General features: G+C 45.4%; 2 protein-coding genes across 3 annotated transcripts in view; one reads left to right on the plus strand and one right to left on the minus strand.

Moving 5' to 3' along the window:
- COL4A1 (collagen type IV alpha 1 chain) overlaps positions 1-14,748 on the minus strand; it is a 216,773-nt gene extending 202,025 nt beyond the window's left edge. The window contains exon 1 of the mRNA XM_054013205.1: positions 14,544-14,748. Within this exon, the coding sequence (XP_053869180.1) occupies positions 14,544-14,621 (78 nt within the window). The 5' untranslated portion in view covers positions 14,622-14,748. The remainder of the gene's footprint in view (positions 1-14,543) is intronic.
- A 179-nt stretch (positions 14,749-14,927) lies between these two features.
- The window catches only part of COL4A2 (collagen type IV alpha 2 chain), a 227,997-nt gene continuing 225,734 nt past the window's right edge, over positions 14,928-17,190 (plus strand). The window contains exons 1-3 of one of the 2 annotated variants that reach the window (XM_054013192.1): positions 14,928-15,104; positions 15,618-15,728; positions 15,932-15,992. In XM_054013192.1, coding sequence (XP_053869167.1) covers positions 15,685-15,728; positions 15,932-15,992 — 105 coding nt within the window. In that variant the 5' untranslated portion in view covers positions 14,928-15,104; positions 15,618-15,684. The remainder of the gene's footprint in view (positions 15,105-15,617; positions 15,729-15,931; positions 15,993-17,190) is intronic. The other variant, XM_054013183.1, reaches the window with a different exon arrangement.

A 17,190-nucleotide genomic window follows, 5' to 3' on the forward strand; every position in this document is an offset into this window, starting at 1 on the left:
TGACATCTTGATGGAACTGACGCAGTCGAGTAAAGCTGAGGCCGGAATCCAGCATGAGGTACAAAGCCTGGCAAACCAGATCACTAACTTCGAATTTCTGGTCTCAATTGCGATTTGGCACAATATCCTGTTCCAAGTAAAGTTTGTAAGCAAGACATTACAAACTCAGTCGTTGGACATCACAACCACTGCTACTTTGATGACAAGCTGCCTTGATTTCATTGTGGCCTATAGACACAACAGATTTGAAGATGCCTTCACTACTGCCAAAGAAATGGTGGAAAACTTAGGAGTTGAGCCTGTCTACAAGGAAACTCATTTCATCAGAAAAAGAGACAGTTTGGTTACAAGGGCAGAGACGAGGCGATGGGAAGCTTGGCAGAAAAATTCAAGAGGGAGTTTATTTTTCAAGAGGGAGTTTATGTGCTCAAGTGTCCATCAGAGAAAGGTTAGGACAAATGAAGCACCAAAAAAGACCCGGGGAGGGGGGGTTGTATGACCATAATAAGCTGCTGGCAGACAGGAAACCACTCTTGAACAATTGTACGGACCTTCACCGGACTCTGACACATGAGGAAAGTTCGTATGTCAATGATAAAGAGCTCTATGTCAAAGTGGACAACATCCATCACATTTTGCAACACAAAAAGCACTCTCCTCTCCAAATTCTCATGATGCAGAGCTGAAGGGCACTTTTCCTAATGTGTGGATAGCTTTGGTCTATGGCCGGCCCTTCTTCTAATCAACATTGTAGTCTCTCTCTGGGACCTCTCCATTTCTGCTCTCTCTCTTATGAGATATGGCAACTAGAATGAGACACTGTATTCCAGGTATGGCTATGACATTGATTTATATAATGATCTTACAATATTTTCAGTATTTTTCACTCCATTTTTGTAGATCATAGTATTTTGCATGTGTGTGGTTTTTATTAAACCACCACTGAACAATGAACAGAGATTTTTATTTATTTTTTTTTAAAGATGCCCAAGTCTCTTTCTCCCAAATGGCTATAATCAGCTTAAAACCAAGTAGTATACGAGTAGTTCAAAGTATTCCTTCCACTGTATCATACCATGCATTAGTCAATAATTTCATCTGCCACATGCTGTTCATTCACCTGGTTTTGCTAATTCCCTGTTACATCTCCTCTAATTTTCACTAATTCAAGTAATTTGTGTCATTTACAACTCTTGCCACCTTTCTGCTTACCCACCTTTTCCAGATATTAATAAATGTATTATACATCACCAGTCAGGTATAGCACTTCAGGGAAACTTTTGCCATGTCAAAGACTTCACATTTATTCCTACACTTTATTTTTGGTCTCTTGGCCAATTTTTAATTCCTGATAATACTTTACCTCTCAACCCAAAGCAATATAGGGGTTTGTTTTTGTTTTTTAATAACTGTTTTAAAATCCCCTGTTGTTATGGCAGGGCCTGAGTTGATGTGTCCCGGGGTCTGTGAGGAGAATGCTTCTGATGATGAATTTGCAGAGGTCGGGAGGTTGTGTGAAGAGGTGGTTCAGGAAAGCTTTCTTTCAGGATGGGGTCTCCATCAAGTATGGATTGTAGTTGTTTAATGATACCCCATATGGGTTCCCGTGTAAGTGTGAGGTGGTAGGTGACAACTAGTGGTGTGCTAGCAGAGCGAGGTTTATTTCTGCATTGGAGCAGGTTTTCTCTGGATATTTGGGTGGCCTGTTCCAGGACACACCAACTCAAAGTCACACCACATCCTGCCAGAACAACAGACGCAAAACCTGCAGACATATCTCCACTGCTACAATGATCAACACCTTCTCCACAACACACCTTTCAAGATCCATGGGCCCTACACATGCCTATCACAATGTGGTATAAGTCATCCAGTGCACTTAAATGCCGCAAGAATAATTACGTGGATGAAACAATCACTACATTCTCGAATGAACTCACACAGGAAAAAGGAAAAAAGACAAAAACTCCCTATCACCTACGGGTGAACACTTTTCACAAAGAGCTTCAATTCATAACTCTGCTAGACACTAAAAACCATGGACCGAACAGAGACACTGGATTTATGGTTTATTACAACAATCTGTAATCCACTAACCCCCTCTTTTTGTCCTAGAACTGCAAAGGTGTTAAGGAGCCACTCTACCTTGAATGGTCCCTTAGAATATGTGTTAACTACTTATGCTAAACAAGCTTGTCTCTCTTAACAACAGAAGTTGCTCCAATACAAGATATTACCTCATCCACCTGTCTCTCTAGTATTCTGGGACTGACACTGCTACAAGTACAGTGCATACTCTTAGCTTCCTAGCAGTCAAGTATAGACCCACTGATTCTCACAGGCTTTGTGCTTCTTGGGGTTTTTTTTAGATCTTTGACAATTTCTTCCTCAAATTCCCTCTCAACCCTCTTGAAAACTTCCATCTTAAAAGTGCTCTCAAATATACAAAGTAAACAAACTGAAAAGGAAGGAGAAGAATATATTCTCTTTTATCTTCCGATTATCATCATCTAGTCACAATAGTATTTTTCTCCTTCCTTTTCAGTTTGCTTACTTTGTGTATTTGAGAGCACTTTACGTATTGTCTGCTTCATTGTTCTGTTGATGATGCACACCCTTCCTCAGGCTCAGCAAGAGGCTTTATGCCAGAACCAGTAGCAACAAAAGTGTGCACAAAGAGAAAGGAGAGAAAGATGAGTGGGCCTGAGCTTATTTTGATGTTAACTAGTATGGAGTTCCACAGTTTGGACCCTCCACTGACATGACACTACCTCCCACTCTTGAGGGCTTCACTCGGAGCACTGCTTTACCGCATTCTATTCGAATTCATGTTATATCAGGCCACGTTATATCGGGGTAGAGATGTATTTTATACTTTATTTAGAGCACACTTGCCCTTTAGTTTACTGCAAGTCTATACAGATTTGAATTAAGATACCTTGAAATGACTCCAGCTATCCTGAATACTGAAAGGGAAAATTTTCAGTCAGGCATTAAAATTCCTGTCATTTACTAAGCCATTTCTCTAAAACTCTAGGGTTGTATATATTGTAAGGTCATATTTAGTCTACAGTAAGACACCTATTCCAACTATTTTATTCTACTGGAAAGTACCTTCTTCGTGAGTATTTTTACTGGCATACTTGGCAACCTTTAGTCACAGAAAACTAAGGATACAGGATGGTTATGATTCAGCTGTATGTAACACTTTTGTTAACCACATTAAACTTGTAAGGGTGAGGTGTTATCATACAGGCATTACCATGTCCGTTCTAAGCGTTAATGCAAATTACTAAATTCTGTGTAATGTAATACATAGTAGTTATTTAATGGTTCTGCCACCTTACTGATTGTTAGAGCATTACCTTGCTATACAAGTAGCTCCATTATACATGAGAAGTACAGTGGTACTAAATTTAGATAAGGATGGTAGAACTGGCCTTTATATTAGGATTAAGTTATAAGGCGACATCATCCTACTGACCCCAGACATTTCAAAATCATGAGTGGATATTGTGCATCCCACAAAGTTCCCTATGGGCTAGATCAGGTATCGGCAACCTTTGGCACGCGGCCCGTCAGGAATATCCGCTGGTGGCCGGGATGGTTTGTTTACCTGCAGCATCTGCAGGTTCAGCCAATTGCAGCTCCCACTGGCTGCAATTCGCCGTTCCAGGCCAATGGGGACTGCGGGAAGCGGCGCAGGCCGAGGGATGTGCTGGTTGCCACTTCCCGCAGCCCCCATTGGCCTGGAACAGCGAACTGGAGCCAGTGGGAGCTGTGATCAGCTGAACCTCCGGATGCCACAGGTAAACAAACCACACTGGCCTGCCAGCGGATTTCCCTGACGGGCTGCATGCCAAAAGTTGCCGATCCCTGGGCTAGATCATGGAATTTGGGCAGAGCCTTCAATAAGGGGTATCACCACCTCAGATGAAGCCCTGGGAAGAACTGGGATTCATAATCACACCTCCTTCTAGAACACCAAATTTGCACTAGGGGGAGGGGTGCTGTGTAGGGAAAAAGGAAGGGAAGAAACTTACTGCACCCTTTAAAGAGGTGCAGATTACAATCTCCTCTAAAGAATCCCTACTTCCTCCTACTTTACTTCATGGCTGCATTAGGGCTAGGAACAATGTAGTCCTTATGCATTCTTTGCAGCTCATCTGCTCATTGTCTAAAGCTCTACCTTAATATTTTTTATTTTGCCTAACTGTATTCATGTGTGTCAAAGACTGAAAAGCGAGCACTGACAGTGTTACATGCTAAGTGAAATCTCACAATTGCCTATGATCAATTTTCATTTCTCAGATTTTGTTCTAATCTTCTAGAATCTAAGATGTAAATAATACACTGAGGAAGTGCCTACAAATATCACTTTTTAAATTATGACAGTTAAAGCACAATAGTGTTTTGCCATAATGACCAAAAAAAGTAATGCTTTATAAAAGCTGGTTGAAATTTTTCCATGTACCTTGTTTTTGTGTGGAAAACTGGGGGGTTGAAAAAATTTGCAGAAAGCATCTACTTCCGGTGGAAAATTCTGACTTTTCATTTAAAAACAAACTTTTCAATTTTCAATTTTTGATTAAAAGTCAACATTTGACAAATGATTTTCCTTTTCCTTTAATTTTCTGTAGGAAAAAATCCATTTTCCAACCAGTTATACCATAATCATCATTAAGTCAACATCTGAAAAGAGTTATCACCTTGTAATATGTGAGACACTGCAAGAGAAGATGGTGGTGGTGATAATTGATAAATATTTTACTTTAATAACTTTGACTGCATTTGTTACTGTATTCTTTACAGATCTAAGATATTGCATCATAAGAACTCTTGGAAGATTAATAGAATTCCTCAGAAAATTCTATATCACATCACTGAGAAGGATTTCAGCCCAGACAATTCAAAGGAGATTAAAGTTCTTACCAGTGCTGTCTGTGTTCAATCATTCACTTTCTACATTGGCTACTGCCTAAAACAGTTGTTCAGGTTATAGCAGCCTAACAAATTTTACACATTGTACCTGCCTTACAAGGTGCTGAGGACTTTTCTAATGGTAAATGCTATGAATAGTGGGAACAATTATTCATCTGAGCTACCCTAAGTGACATCAATGGAAATTCTGAGAAAGCAATGGAACAGACCTTCTAAACACTTATGGGGCAAGTCTTTTTTTTTTTTTTTATGATGTGGCTTGTTGAATCTTTCTTTGTTTAGTCTAGTCCTATAAAAGGAACAATATTAATGACAGAGTCTATCCACAGTAAATGGCTTTTGAGAATAAATGTCTGTTTAATAGCCTGAAAAAGCCATTTATTGTCACATGTACTCCTCCACTATGTCCCCTAAAGAGCGTGTGAACAAGTAGAATGAGTGCAAAGCACTTTTTTAAATATAACAGAGAAATTATGCAATTATGGTATAAGAAAAACCCACATGTAATGTAATTATAACATCTGTATAATATAAATTCATGACTAATAATAACCATATGTTATATAAACTAATATATGCAATCCCAGGAACTATAATTAATTATTAAAACAAAATGAGTAAGATACAACTGGCTGTTACAGTTAGTCTACAGAGCACATAATCATCAATATTTACAGTTGAATGCTACAGTACTTACCTGCCCTCATATCAATAAAACCATGAAGAAGATAAACAAATAGCACCAAAAAATCCTTACAATTTGTTGGTGCTGTCTTAAATGAAATAACGTTAAAATGAATGCTTCTTTTAGAAGGCCCACCATTTCTTATCAGCAAGCACATATGAAAAGGCAAACATTCAGACAGTGTTAATTTGCTCTCATGCTAAAAGCCTTTATGTCTAATTTCAGCCTGAGGTATTTTTTTAAACAAATTAATAAATCCTTGACAACAGAGATTTAACATTACGTCAGTGACAACTACATTGGTGGAAATAGCACTATCCTTATAACATTTTATCATTTTTCTAGTCTACCTTTTCCTGCCAACTTAAACAGTGATACATCTGGCTCTCAGAGATCTAGCTTTCATTAAGTCAATAGCAAAACTTCCACTGAACTCAGTGGGAGCTGGATTTGTATCTTAGAGAAACTGCTTAATTCACTGCTGATATACTGTAGGTGGAAGCATCTCCTTCACTTCACTGAAGTTCATTGGCACTGCACGTGCTTATAATAGTGGCAATTTCCCCCACCATTTAAAGTATTAAGACATTAAGTCCCATTTCAGAAAACAGAGAAATGCATGATGCAACTGCTGTGGCTTTGACTAGACATCAAAAAAGTAGCTAGGATTTCTGTATCACAATGATTTCTCAGATAAGTAATACTAATATAAGGAAACAGATTTACTTCATCAAAGAAAAATGCAGCCTTGAGGGTGTTGCAAATGATAACCCTTGCTGGGTTCCATAAAACAAACTAGTTTTGTAACTTACTCAAGGGATAGTCACTCAGCCTGATCTGAAGACAACATCTTAACTAATCCCTAGTTTACACTTAAGTTTTCCCTCTGATTTTGGAATAGAAACTGATCTTACTGGTAAATTTAAAAAAATGCTTGGTTTGCTTAAAAAAAAAAAAAGCTTTGTGCATTGGCATAGGTACATTTGGGTCCGAGTGCCATAAATAAATGCATTTAGTAGAGCCACCTGACAGTACTCAGGGGGAAGCTGACAAGACCATGCCTTTTAAGTTGAGGCATGCGATCCTGCCATTAATTGTATTGCTGCCCATGCCTGTTCTCAGCTGGCTTTGAAGTATGGTTCTATTGTGTAAGGTGACTACGTAAGAGCAGCCACCTTCTTACTCAGCACCTAAGCTGCTTCTTACAAGAATGAGATAGGTACCTGCCTCACTCCATTCAAAATGGAAACAGGAGATAGTGGTACCTTTCTATTAACTTTTAACCCAGTGGTTAGCACACTCACTGGGATGTGGGACTCTCTCAGGTTCAATTCCCCCCTGCCTCTGCCTAGGTTGAAAAGATTTGAACAGAGGTCTCCCACATCTTCAGAGACCACTGAGCTATTGTACATTCTGATGTAGGGATCCCACACTCTCGCCTGTTGAAGCTAGCTATTCCACTTTGGATAAATAATTAAAGAATCATTGTTGCCAGGGGACTTTGGGTTTCCTACCTCCCATGTAGGTGCCCTAACCACCAGGCTATAGAGTCATTCTCTTTCTTTCTCTCTGGCCCGATAACTATTTCTCCAAAGTGGAAAAGCTTCAGGAGAGATTGAGTGAGCCCCACATCAGAATATCCAATGGCTCAGTGGTTAGAGCACTCTCCTGAAAGGAGGGAGACTCCTGTTCAATTTCTCTGTCCCTCATGGAGAGGGCAGAACTGAATCTACCTATCCCACATCCTGGGTGAGAACTCTAATGACTGGACTAAAAGTTACTGGGTGGGTTTCACCTCCTCCTGGATTTAGAAGGGGCCTAATCTGGTAGATGACCTTTGAGTACTCCTACCAGAATGGGCCCCACAGGCAAGATAAGTGGAGGAGTACCTATCTTTCCCTGCGCTGTGGATCCCACTGGGGCTTAGGTGGGATATTAGTGCCCAGGTTCCTAGAATGAGGCAGCAACACACATGCCTAGAGGCAGAAATGTAGGCACCAAAGAATTTTTACAGCAAAAATGTAGGTGCTTAATGAGTTTAGGTATCTACAGATTTAGGCTATATCTACACTTACAGCAGTGTGTAGAGTGCAGACAGCACATGCTTACGTAGCACAAGTGTAAATAGCAGTGTAGAGGGCAAAACATTGCTCAGGCAAGTAGAAAAAGTAGAATAGAGTGCCTTACCTTGGGGTTGTTCAGGAGTGTATGTACCCCACACCATTCTCTACATGCTCAAGCAGTGCCTCCCACATTTACGCTGCTATTTTAGCAGTGTAGTGTCCCACTGCCTGAGCCTTTTCCCACTGCAGTGAAAGGCTCCCATCATGTGGAAAGGCTCCAGTAGCTCCCCACTGCAAGAACCTTTCATTGTGACTGTAGTTACACATGCCCTGAGGTAAGTGGGGAAATGGGATCCTGGGAGGAAGCACAAGCAGGAGAGCGCAACAGGGGAGGACTCCTGTCTCATGCTGAGAAAGAGGGACGATCGTTGAGTTATCTTAAGTGCCTATACACAAATGCAAGAAGCCTGGGAAACAAGCAGGGAGAACTGGAAGTCCTGGCACAGTCAGGGAACTATGATGTGATTGGAATAACAGAGACTTGGTGGGATAACTCACATGACTGGAGTACTGTCATGGATGGATATAAACTGTTCAGGAAGGACAGGCAGGGCAGAAAAGGTGGGGGAGTTGCGTTGTATGTAAGAGAGGAGTATGACTGCTCAGAGCTCCGGTATGATACTGCAGAAAAACCTGAGAGTCTCTGGATAAAGTTGAGAAGTGTGAGCAACAAGGGTGATGTCGTGGTTGGAGTCTGCTACAGACCACCAGACCAGGGGGACGAGGTGGACGAGGCTTTCTTCTGGCAACTAGCAGAAGTTGCTAGATCACAGGCCCTGGTTCTCATGGGAGACTTTAATCACCCTGATATCTGCTGGGAGAGCAATACAGCAGTGCACAGGCAATCCAGGAAATTTTTGGAAAGCGTAGGGGACAATTTCCTGGTGCAAGTGCTGGAGGAACCAACTAGGGGCAAAGCTTTTCTTGACCTGCTGCTCACAAACAGGGAAGAACTAGTAGGGGAAGCAAAAGTGGATGGGAACCTGGGAGGCAGTGACCATGAGATGGTCGAGTTCAGGATCCTGACACAAGGAAGAAAGGAGAGCAGCAGAATACGGACCCTGGACTTCAGAAAAGCAGACTTTGACTCCCTCAGGGAACAGATGGGCAGGATCCCCTGGGAGAATAACATGAAGGGCAAAGGGGTCCAGGAGAGCTGGCTGTATTTTAAAGAATCCTTATTGAGGTTGCAGGAACAAACCATCCCGATGTGTAGAAAGAATAGTAAATATGGCAGGCGACCAGCTTGGCTAAACAGTGTAATCCTTGCTGATCTTAAACGCAAAAAAGAGGCTTATAAGGAGTGGAAGATTGGACAAATGACCAGGGAGGAGTATAAAAATATTGCTCAGGCGTGCAGGAGTGAAATCAGGAAGGCCAAATCACACTTGGAGTTGCAGTTAGCAAGAGATGTTAAGAGTAACAAGAAGGGTTTCTTCAGGTATGTTAGCAACAAGAAGAAAAACAAGGAAAGTGTGGGCCCCTTACTGAATGAGGGAGGCAACCTAGTGACCGAGGATGTGGAAAAAGCTAATGTACTCAATGATTTTTTTGCCTCTGTCTTCACGCACAAGGTCAGCTCCCAGATTGCTGCACTGGGCAGTACAGCATGGGGAGAAGGTGGCCAACCCTCTGTGGAGAAAGAAGTGGTTCGGGACTATTTAGAAAAACTGGACGTGCACAAGTCCATGGGGCCGGATGCGCTGCATCCGAGGGTGCTAAAGGAGTTGGCGGGTGAGATTGCAGAGCCATTAGCCATTATTTTTGAAAACTCATGGCGATCGGGGGAGGTCCCAGATGACTGGAAAAAGGCTAATGTAGTGCCCATCTTTAAAAAAGGGAAGAAGGAGGATCCGGGGAACTACAGGCCAGTCAGCCTCACCTCAGTCCCTGGAAAAATCATGGAGCAGGTCCTCAAGGAATCAATTATGAAACATTTAGAGGAGAGGAAAGTGATCAGGAACAGTCAGCATGGATTCACGAAGGGGAAGTCGTGCCTGACTAACCTAATTGCCTTCTATGATGAGATAACTGGCTCTGTGGATGAGGGGAAAGCAGTGGATGTGTTATTTCTTGACTTTAGCAAAGCTTTTGATACTGTCTCCCACAGTATTCTTGCCACCAAGTTAAAGAAGTATGGGCTGGATGAATGGACTGTAAGGTGGATAGAAAGCTGGCTAGATCGTCGGGCTCAACGGGTAGTGATCAATGGCTCCATGTCTAGTTGGCAGCCGGTTTCAAGTGGAGTGCCCCAAGGGTCGGTCCTGGGGCCGGTTTTGTTTAATATCTTTATTAATGATCTGGAGGATGGTGTGGACTGCACTCTCAGCAAGTTTGCAGATGACACTAAACTAGGAGGCGTGGTAGATACACTAGAGGGTAGGGATCGGATACAGAGGGACCTAGACAAATTAGAGGATTGGGCAGAAAAAAACCTGATGAGGTTCAACAAGGACAAGTGCAGAGTCCTGCACTTAGGACGGAAGAATCCCATGCACTGCTACAGACTAGGGACCGAATGGCTAGGTAGCAGTTCTGCTGAAAAGGACCTAGGGGTCACAGTGGACAAGAAGCTGGATATGAGTCAACAGTGTGCTCTTGTTGCCAAGAAGGCTAACGGCATTTTGGGCTGTATAAGTAGGGGCATTGCCAGCAGATCGAGGAACGTGATCGTTCCCCTTTATTCGACATTGGTGAGGCCTCATCTGGAATACTGTGTCCAGTTTTGGTCCCCACACTACAAGAAGGATGTGGAAAAATTGGAAAGAGTCCAGCGGAGGGCAACAAAAATGATTAGGGGTCTGGAGCACATGACTTATGAGGAGAGGCTGAGGGAACTGGGATTGTTTAGTCTCCAGAAGAGAAGAATGAGGGGGGATTTGATAGCAGCCTTCAACTACCTGAAGGGGGGTTCCAAAGAGGATGGAGCTCGGCTGTTCTCAGTGGTGGCAGATGACAGAACAAGGAGCAATGGTCTCAAGCTGCAGTGGGGGAGGTCCAGGTTGGATATCAGGAAAAACTATTTCACTAGGAGGGTGGTGAAACACTGGAATGCGTTACCTAGGGAGGTGGTGGAGTCTCCTTCCTTGGAGGTTTTTAAGGCCCGGCTTGACAAAGCCCTGGCTGGGATGATTTAGCTGGGAATTGGTCCTGCTTTGAGCAGGGGGTTGGACTAGATGACCTCTTGAGGTCCCTTCCAACTCTGATATTCTATGATTCTATGATTCTATGTAGTGCAGGGCGGCAAAGCCTTCCCAAAAGTGAGGTGGTCAGGAGCCCCTGCCCCCAAAGCCCCACCTTGCCCCTTCCCCCAGAGGTCCCTCCTCTTCCCCCAAGGCTCTGCCGCTGCCCTTCCTCTTCCCCCAGAGGCCCAGCCCCCAGCCAAGCCAGAAGCTGGAGCAGGGCTGGGGAGGCTGCCTCCTTCACCCCAGGGTGGGCTGGGCTGGGCTGAATGCAGCCTTCTGCCCATATTCCCACCCCCCAAGCTCCCTGCCCAGGGCAGGTGGAGGGAACCAGGCTCCCCACAGCTGCTCACACGCCTCTTACCCCAACCCAGCTCTGGCCAGGGGATGGGGCCTTGGAGCTGCAGCCTGGCCATGGTAAGAGCTACGTAGGCAGCTGTGGGGAGCCGTGGCGGACTCTCCACCTGCCCATGGTGCAGGGGGCCCAAGAACAACCCCCAGCCTGTGTCCCTGCCCTCTGGGCCCCCACCCAGGACAGGTAAAGGGTCCGTGCTGTGGCTCCCCACACCTGCCCGAGCAGCTCTTACCATGACCGGGCTGCGGCTCCAAGGCCCCACCTCCCGACTGGAGCCAGGTCAGTGTAAGAGCTGAACAGGCAGCTGTGGGGAGCCAGCATGGAGCCCTGTACCCTCCACCTCCATCTGACCTGGCCAGAAAGCCTGGAGGGCGGGGACATGGGCCAGGGGCTTCTCTCAAGCCCCCCGTTACTGTGGGCAGGTGGAGGGTCCGCACAGCTCCCACAACTACCCAGGCTTCCCAGCCAGGCTCCACCAGCTGCTGGCCTGGCTGGGGCCTTGGGAGGAAGGGGAAGGGAAAGGGGTAGGATCCGCCAAAAGTGGGAGGGTTATGGCCCCCTGAGCTGCCCTGTTCTGGCACCACTAGTGTAGTGACTATACTCTACATGCTCCCGGAAGTGTAGCTATAGCTTAGACAGTAGCGGAGAGGGGGTTTTGTGGATCACAATGGTACCTAAAACTGTGACATAGGCATTTAAGACCTTTTGTGGATCTAGGCCTCAGAACTTAGGTCAAATTTGCAGGACCACTAGGAAAAAACAAAAAAGTTCTTTACTTGTAAACTGAGCACATTTGATCTGGAATCAGAGACACAATAAATGTAGAACACCAAACTGACAATTTCACAGTCATTTTTTCAGTAGAACTGTATTTTAAGCATATGCAAAGCAATGGACCATTTGGGGCCCTGCTCATCTGAAGACCTTGAGTCCCAGGCAAGCACTGTAGTTTATAGGCCAGCTCTACCAAACTCTACAGCTGTAAAAGTACAGTCAACTACTCCCATGAGTGTGGTAAATAAACATCCAGACATAATGATTGATGGCTTAGTGCCCAGGAAAAGGAAGCCCAACAGCACCCCTGTCATAGTTAGCCCACAACAATGCCCATACCCATTAGGACAGCTTGCATGTGCCCCTTAATAAAGACATACCTATACCAGTGAGTTGGCTCAACAAAAAGCAGCTGTCTGAGGCTTAACTTTTATCTGGTTAACAGAACTGCACAAATTTTAACTTCCAAAGCATGCTTCTGTTTCCTTGTGGCATGACACTTGCCAGTTTATCTTGTGCAGTTAATGCAATGTTGAAAGAAAGGCTAGTTAATGAATGAAACTGAAATGATTACTAGCTTCCTCAGCCAGAGTCATGAGGTTATTAGAACAATTTACCTTACATTTAGAGGTCAATCTCAGAGAAACAATTTGCTCATAGAGTTCTATTTACACAAGAACTCAAAACATTTAAAATATAAAAGTGAAATTATTGATTTTATTAGACATTTGACAAGCTTAAAGACAGATTCTCATATCTTTAAGAATATCAAACCTAGAATGCCAATGTGAATTGACATATTATGTTGTATGACATAGGAATGAACTAAATACTGTCCTGAGATGTGGGGTGGGAGGAGAGAGTATAATGTCAAAGTGATGGGTACATAATGGAAGAGGCCTATCAGTAAACTACAGAACAATCCCCGAATAGGTAAGAAAACTTGCTGAGATTCTGGAACCATAGTAAATCTGCTATTAGCAGATAAAGAGCATCAGATAAGAAAACAGATTTCACTGGAGTGTATTTTCCTTACTTTTGGATTGACTCAAGACACAAAACTTCTCCATATCTTTAGATGTCAACATAACTAAACAAAAAATGAAATCCTATATTAAATCTGTGAAAAATAAGGAGAAATGTTCCTTATTTCCTTTCTGATTAACTTACCAATACTAGATCTAATTTTCTAGCAAATCAGAAAACAGATCATGTATAATCATATGCCCATCTTTAGAAGTCTGAAGCCTTATGCAACAAGAACTGAACTCAACTATTACAATATAGAACTAAAATTAGTACAAGAAATCAAGGAAATGATCAAAAAGATTAATGAATTCTTCTACATTAGTCATCAGATTTACTACATACTCTTAAGGGAAGTGATTCCATTCAACATATTTCAAGAATGTTAAGAAATTAAGTGTCCTAACTTGAGGAGTTTGACAGCTGATCCCAGAAAAAGCTGTATGATAAAAGCAGTTACTTGAGGAGACACCTTCATAGCAAGTTGAACTGGTTGCAGCTGGAACTTTTGTTTTGTTAGGGAAAGACGATGGGGAGTCTGATCACTAGAACCTTTGCTGCAATCTGATATCTCTAGTTCTTCAGCACATAGCCGGTGGCAGGAGGTAATGATGAACTAGGAAAGCATCCTGTATACAGATTTGGGTTCCCAGCTTTATTTTTAAAAAAATCCCACCCTCTTAATGCATGGGCATAGTGTGTTTTCTAACCATTAAGCATGCCCCTTACGTTTCCTCTGTAGCTTCAGTGATCCTCAAAAAGGCGTGGGAAAGCGACGATACTGGAGGTTCCACGCAAATTCCTTAGGAGTAGCCAAGTGGTCCCTGCTTCGGGTCCAGCATGGACCACCCCAGGCTCGGGATTACAGTGAGAAATTTAACGTACGTGTGTGTGTAGCCTTCAGAGACTCACACAGGACGGTTACTGCACTGACCACCTTCGCTGCCGTGCCTTGGAATCGCAACATGTTGCTATGCTACTTCTGTGTGGGAAATGGACGCTCACAGGCCAGGAGGTGCCTCAGAAGTGAGTGAAAATACCCCCCTGTGTAAATCAACACAGACACGGAACCAGATCTACCAGCGAGTGGCACCTGAATATCCCCACACCCAGGCGGGCAAGAGCAGCCAGAGGAGAAAGGCACTTTGCTGCTGGTGCTGCATCACTTTTTAAAGCGAGGTCTGGGCTAAATCGGCGGGAGCCGGGGGGCACTCAGCACCCGGATTAGAGCCCTGCTGCATCCTGTGAAATCCCATCCAGCCACACTGGCCCCTCTCTCTACCCCCTTCTCCTCCATCCACCTCACACATGTAACTCGCCCCCAGGGTCCTCACTGTGCCCCGTTAGCCTAAAGGGCGGGAGTGAAGCAGGATCGGACCCGGGGTTTTGCTCCAGGTTTGGCCCGGGGGCTCTCCGGGAGGGGACGAGGGCAGCGTGCGCCGCACCGGGGTACTCACCGCGGCGGACACCTCGCCGGGCTCCTCGCTCAGCAGAAGCGCAGCCAGCACCAGCCCCACGCCTCGCCACAGCCTCATCCTGCCGCTCTCCCCGCGGCGCGGCCCGAGCGAGCGAACCAGAGGGACCGAGCGCCCTGAGCTGGGAAGCGCTGCGTGCTCAGCGCCTGGCCGCGCGCAACTCCCGGGCCCCGCGCGCGTCTCTCCTCTGCCCCGGCTGCAGCGCCTCTAAAGCCAAAGAGGCGAGGGCTGCCCACATCCCCAATCTGTGGGCGGCTGCTGCTGCCCCCTCCCCTCGCGGGCGGTGGCTACTGGGAGGAGATCCTGCGAGGCTGGCCAGTGTCTCGTCCCCTCTGCATCGCCCACCTCCGGCCGGCCAGTCCCGCTCCTCCGGCAGAAGGAAGGGGGCAGGCTCCCGCCTCACCCCACAAAATCCACCCCACGCTGCGGGCTGGGAGGACTCGGCGGCCGGTCTGACTCCAGCCCCTCGCCTCGCTGCGGGGGACCGGCTCTGCAAGGCGAATGCGCCCGGCCTGGGAAGCCTAGAGAGGTGGGAGCGGAGAGGTGAGTATCGGACACGCGATGCGGGGTGCGGGGTGAGGAGAGCCGGAACCGCTCAGCCCTGCTCTGATCGCTGGGACCTCACACCTGGCCTGGGGCTGGCTCGGCGCTCCCGGTTGGCAGAGGTTTGGCTGGCGCCCGGGCGAGGCGTGCGCTCCGGTGGCCAGATGAGCGGAGACTCGAGTCGGCAGAGCCCCTGCAAAGAGCAAGGCTGTGCCTGGGGACAGTTAGCGGGGGGCTGGGACTATCGTTTCCTTTCCAAAGCCGCGTTGTACCTAGTGCGTCCCTCCAGGGCAGCATTCTCGCCCTCTCCAAAGGCGTGCCGTTTGGGGAGTGCCCCTTGCATCGAGCCGCCAGGAACACGGAGATGGGAATCGCTAGGTGAATGGGAAAGACTTAGGTCAGCCCATGTAGCCTAACTCCTGTGTGCACAGGACTGTGCCCTGCATGCAGGGTGTGTGACCTGCACATTCCTTATCTTTCAAACTGTATTTCTCCCTCTCGCGCTGGATCCAGGGGGTTTCCTGAGACAGGAAAGCTTTGCTGCTGGGGAGCCCTGCACAGCACGGGAGAGGAAGCAAGGATGAGAAGCTCGCGGTCCCTCCTCTCATGTCGTGCCCTTTGGCAGTAAGTAGCTTTTATGCTCTCCATACTTATTTCAAATACTTGTTATGATGGGCACTTCTAATCATTGCCAACATGGGGACAAAATTCTCTTCAAATGTAGGGTAGGGGCCTTTTCTTCACAGTAGCCTGTAAAGCTATATCAAACTCTGAGTGCTACAGCAATACAAATACTGAATGCTGTTGTGTTTCTCCCTTCTGTACAGGGCTATGCAGGTCGTGCTGCTCTTGGTGTTGACCTCGCTGTTAACTGGCAGAGTAAAAGCTGTAAGTTAAATGTCTTATCCCTTCATTGGAGGAGAGAGAGGGAAAAGGGAAGGGGGGAAATCCACAGCATTTTTATTTGAGGGGCTAGAGAATTAAGAAATTGCATTCTTCTTTGCCAAATGCCTGATCCATCTGTCATTTCCATTAAAAAAAATAACAGCCAGCAGATCACTTACACATTAGCATCTTCAATAAATGGTATAACAGAAAGCCCTAGAGTTCAGCATCCATCACTATACTGGATTGCCTTTTAGGGCTTGCCACATTCTATCCTTACACCCATTCAAATCAGATTATTTGTTAAAGCGATAGCAAGTCATTACAAAAATTAGCCCAAGATTACCTTTAGTGCTGTCAATTAATCACAGTTAACTCATGTGATTAACTCAAAAACATTAATCGTGATAAATCGCAGGTTTAATCGCACTGTTAAACAATAGAATACTGATTGAAATTTATTAAATATTTTTGGATATTTTTCTACATTTTCAAAGATATTTGATTTCAATTGCAATACAGAATACAAAGTGTACAGTGCTTACTTTATATTATTTTATTACAAATATTTGCACAGTAAAAATGATAAACAAAATAAATAGTATTTTGCAATTCACCTCAATAGGATAAGGGCCCTACCATCAATCAAATGTTAACCCCACCCCTTAAGCCCCATCCACCTGTCACCGGAAGTCCCACCTCATGGGGTATTACTTGGGGGAGTGAAACCAGACACATGACCAGAAGCAAGGTGTGTCATGTGACCCCTCTAAGAACTCCTCCCACTGTCCTCTACCAATCAGAAGGGGTTTCAGCTTCTGGGCACCACCCCCGAGAGGAGATTTGATCAATCGGGGGAAATTCTGGGGCGGGGTAACCGGTCCGGAAGTGGTTCGTGTGACCCCTCTAAGAACTCCTCTCACCACCCTCTACCAATCACGATGTGTTTCGGACACAGAGGACTGCCCCGAGAGCAGATTTGACCAAAATAGGGCAGGTTCTGGGACGGGATGAACTGCCCAGAAGAGGGTCGTGTGACCTCTCTAAGAACTCCTCCCACCGCCCTCTGCCAATCAGAGTGCAGCACCGTCACCCCATAAGTCCTAGCGCCAGGCAGAAGAGGCCATTTCTTACCAAGAACGCGTGTTTTAGAAATCATGGAAAGGCTGAGAGGAAACATGGACTCCTTCACCACCTCCGT

The sequence above is a fragment of the Malaclemys terrapin genome, chromosome 1, assembly GCF_027887155.1.
Source record: "Malaclemys terrapin pileata isolate rMalTer1 chromosome 1, rMalTer1.hap1, whole genome shotgun sequence".
Lineage (NCBI taxonomy): Eukaryota > Metazoa > Chordata > Testudines > Emydidae > Malaclemys > Malaclemys terrapin.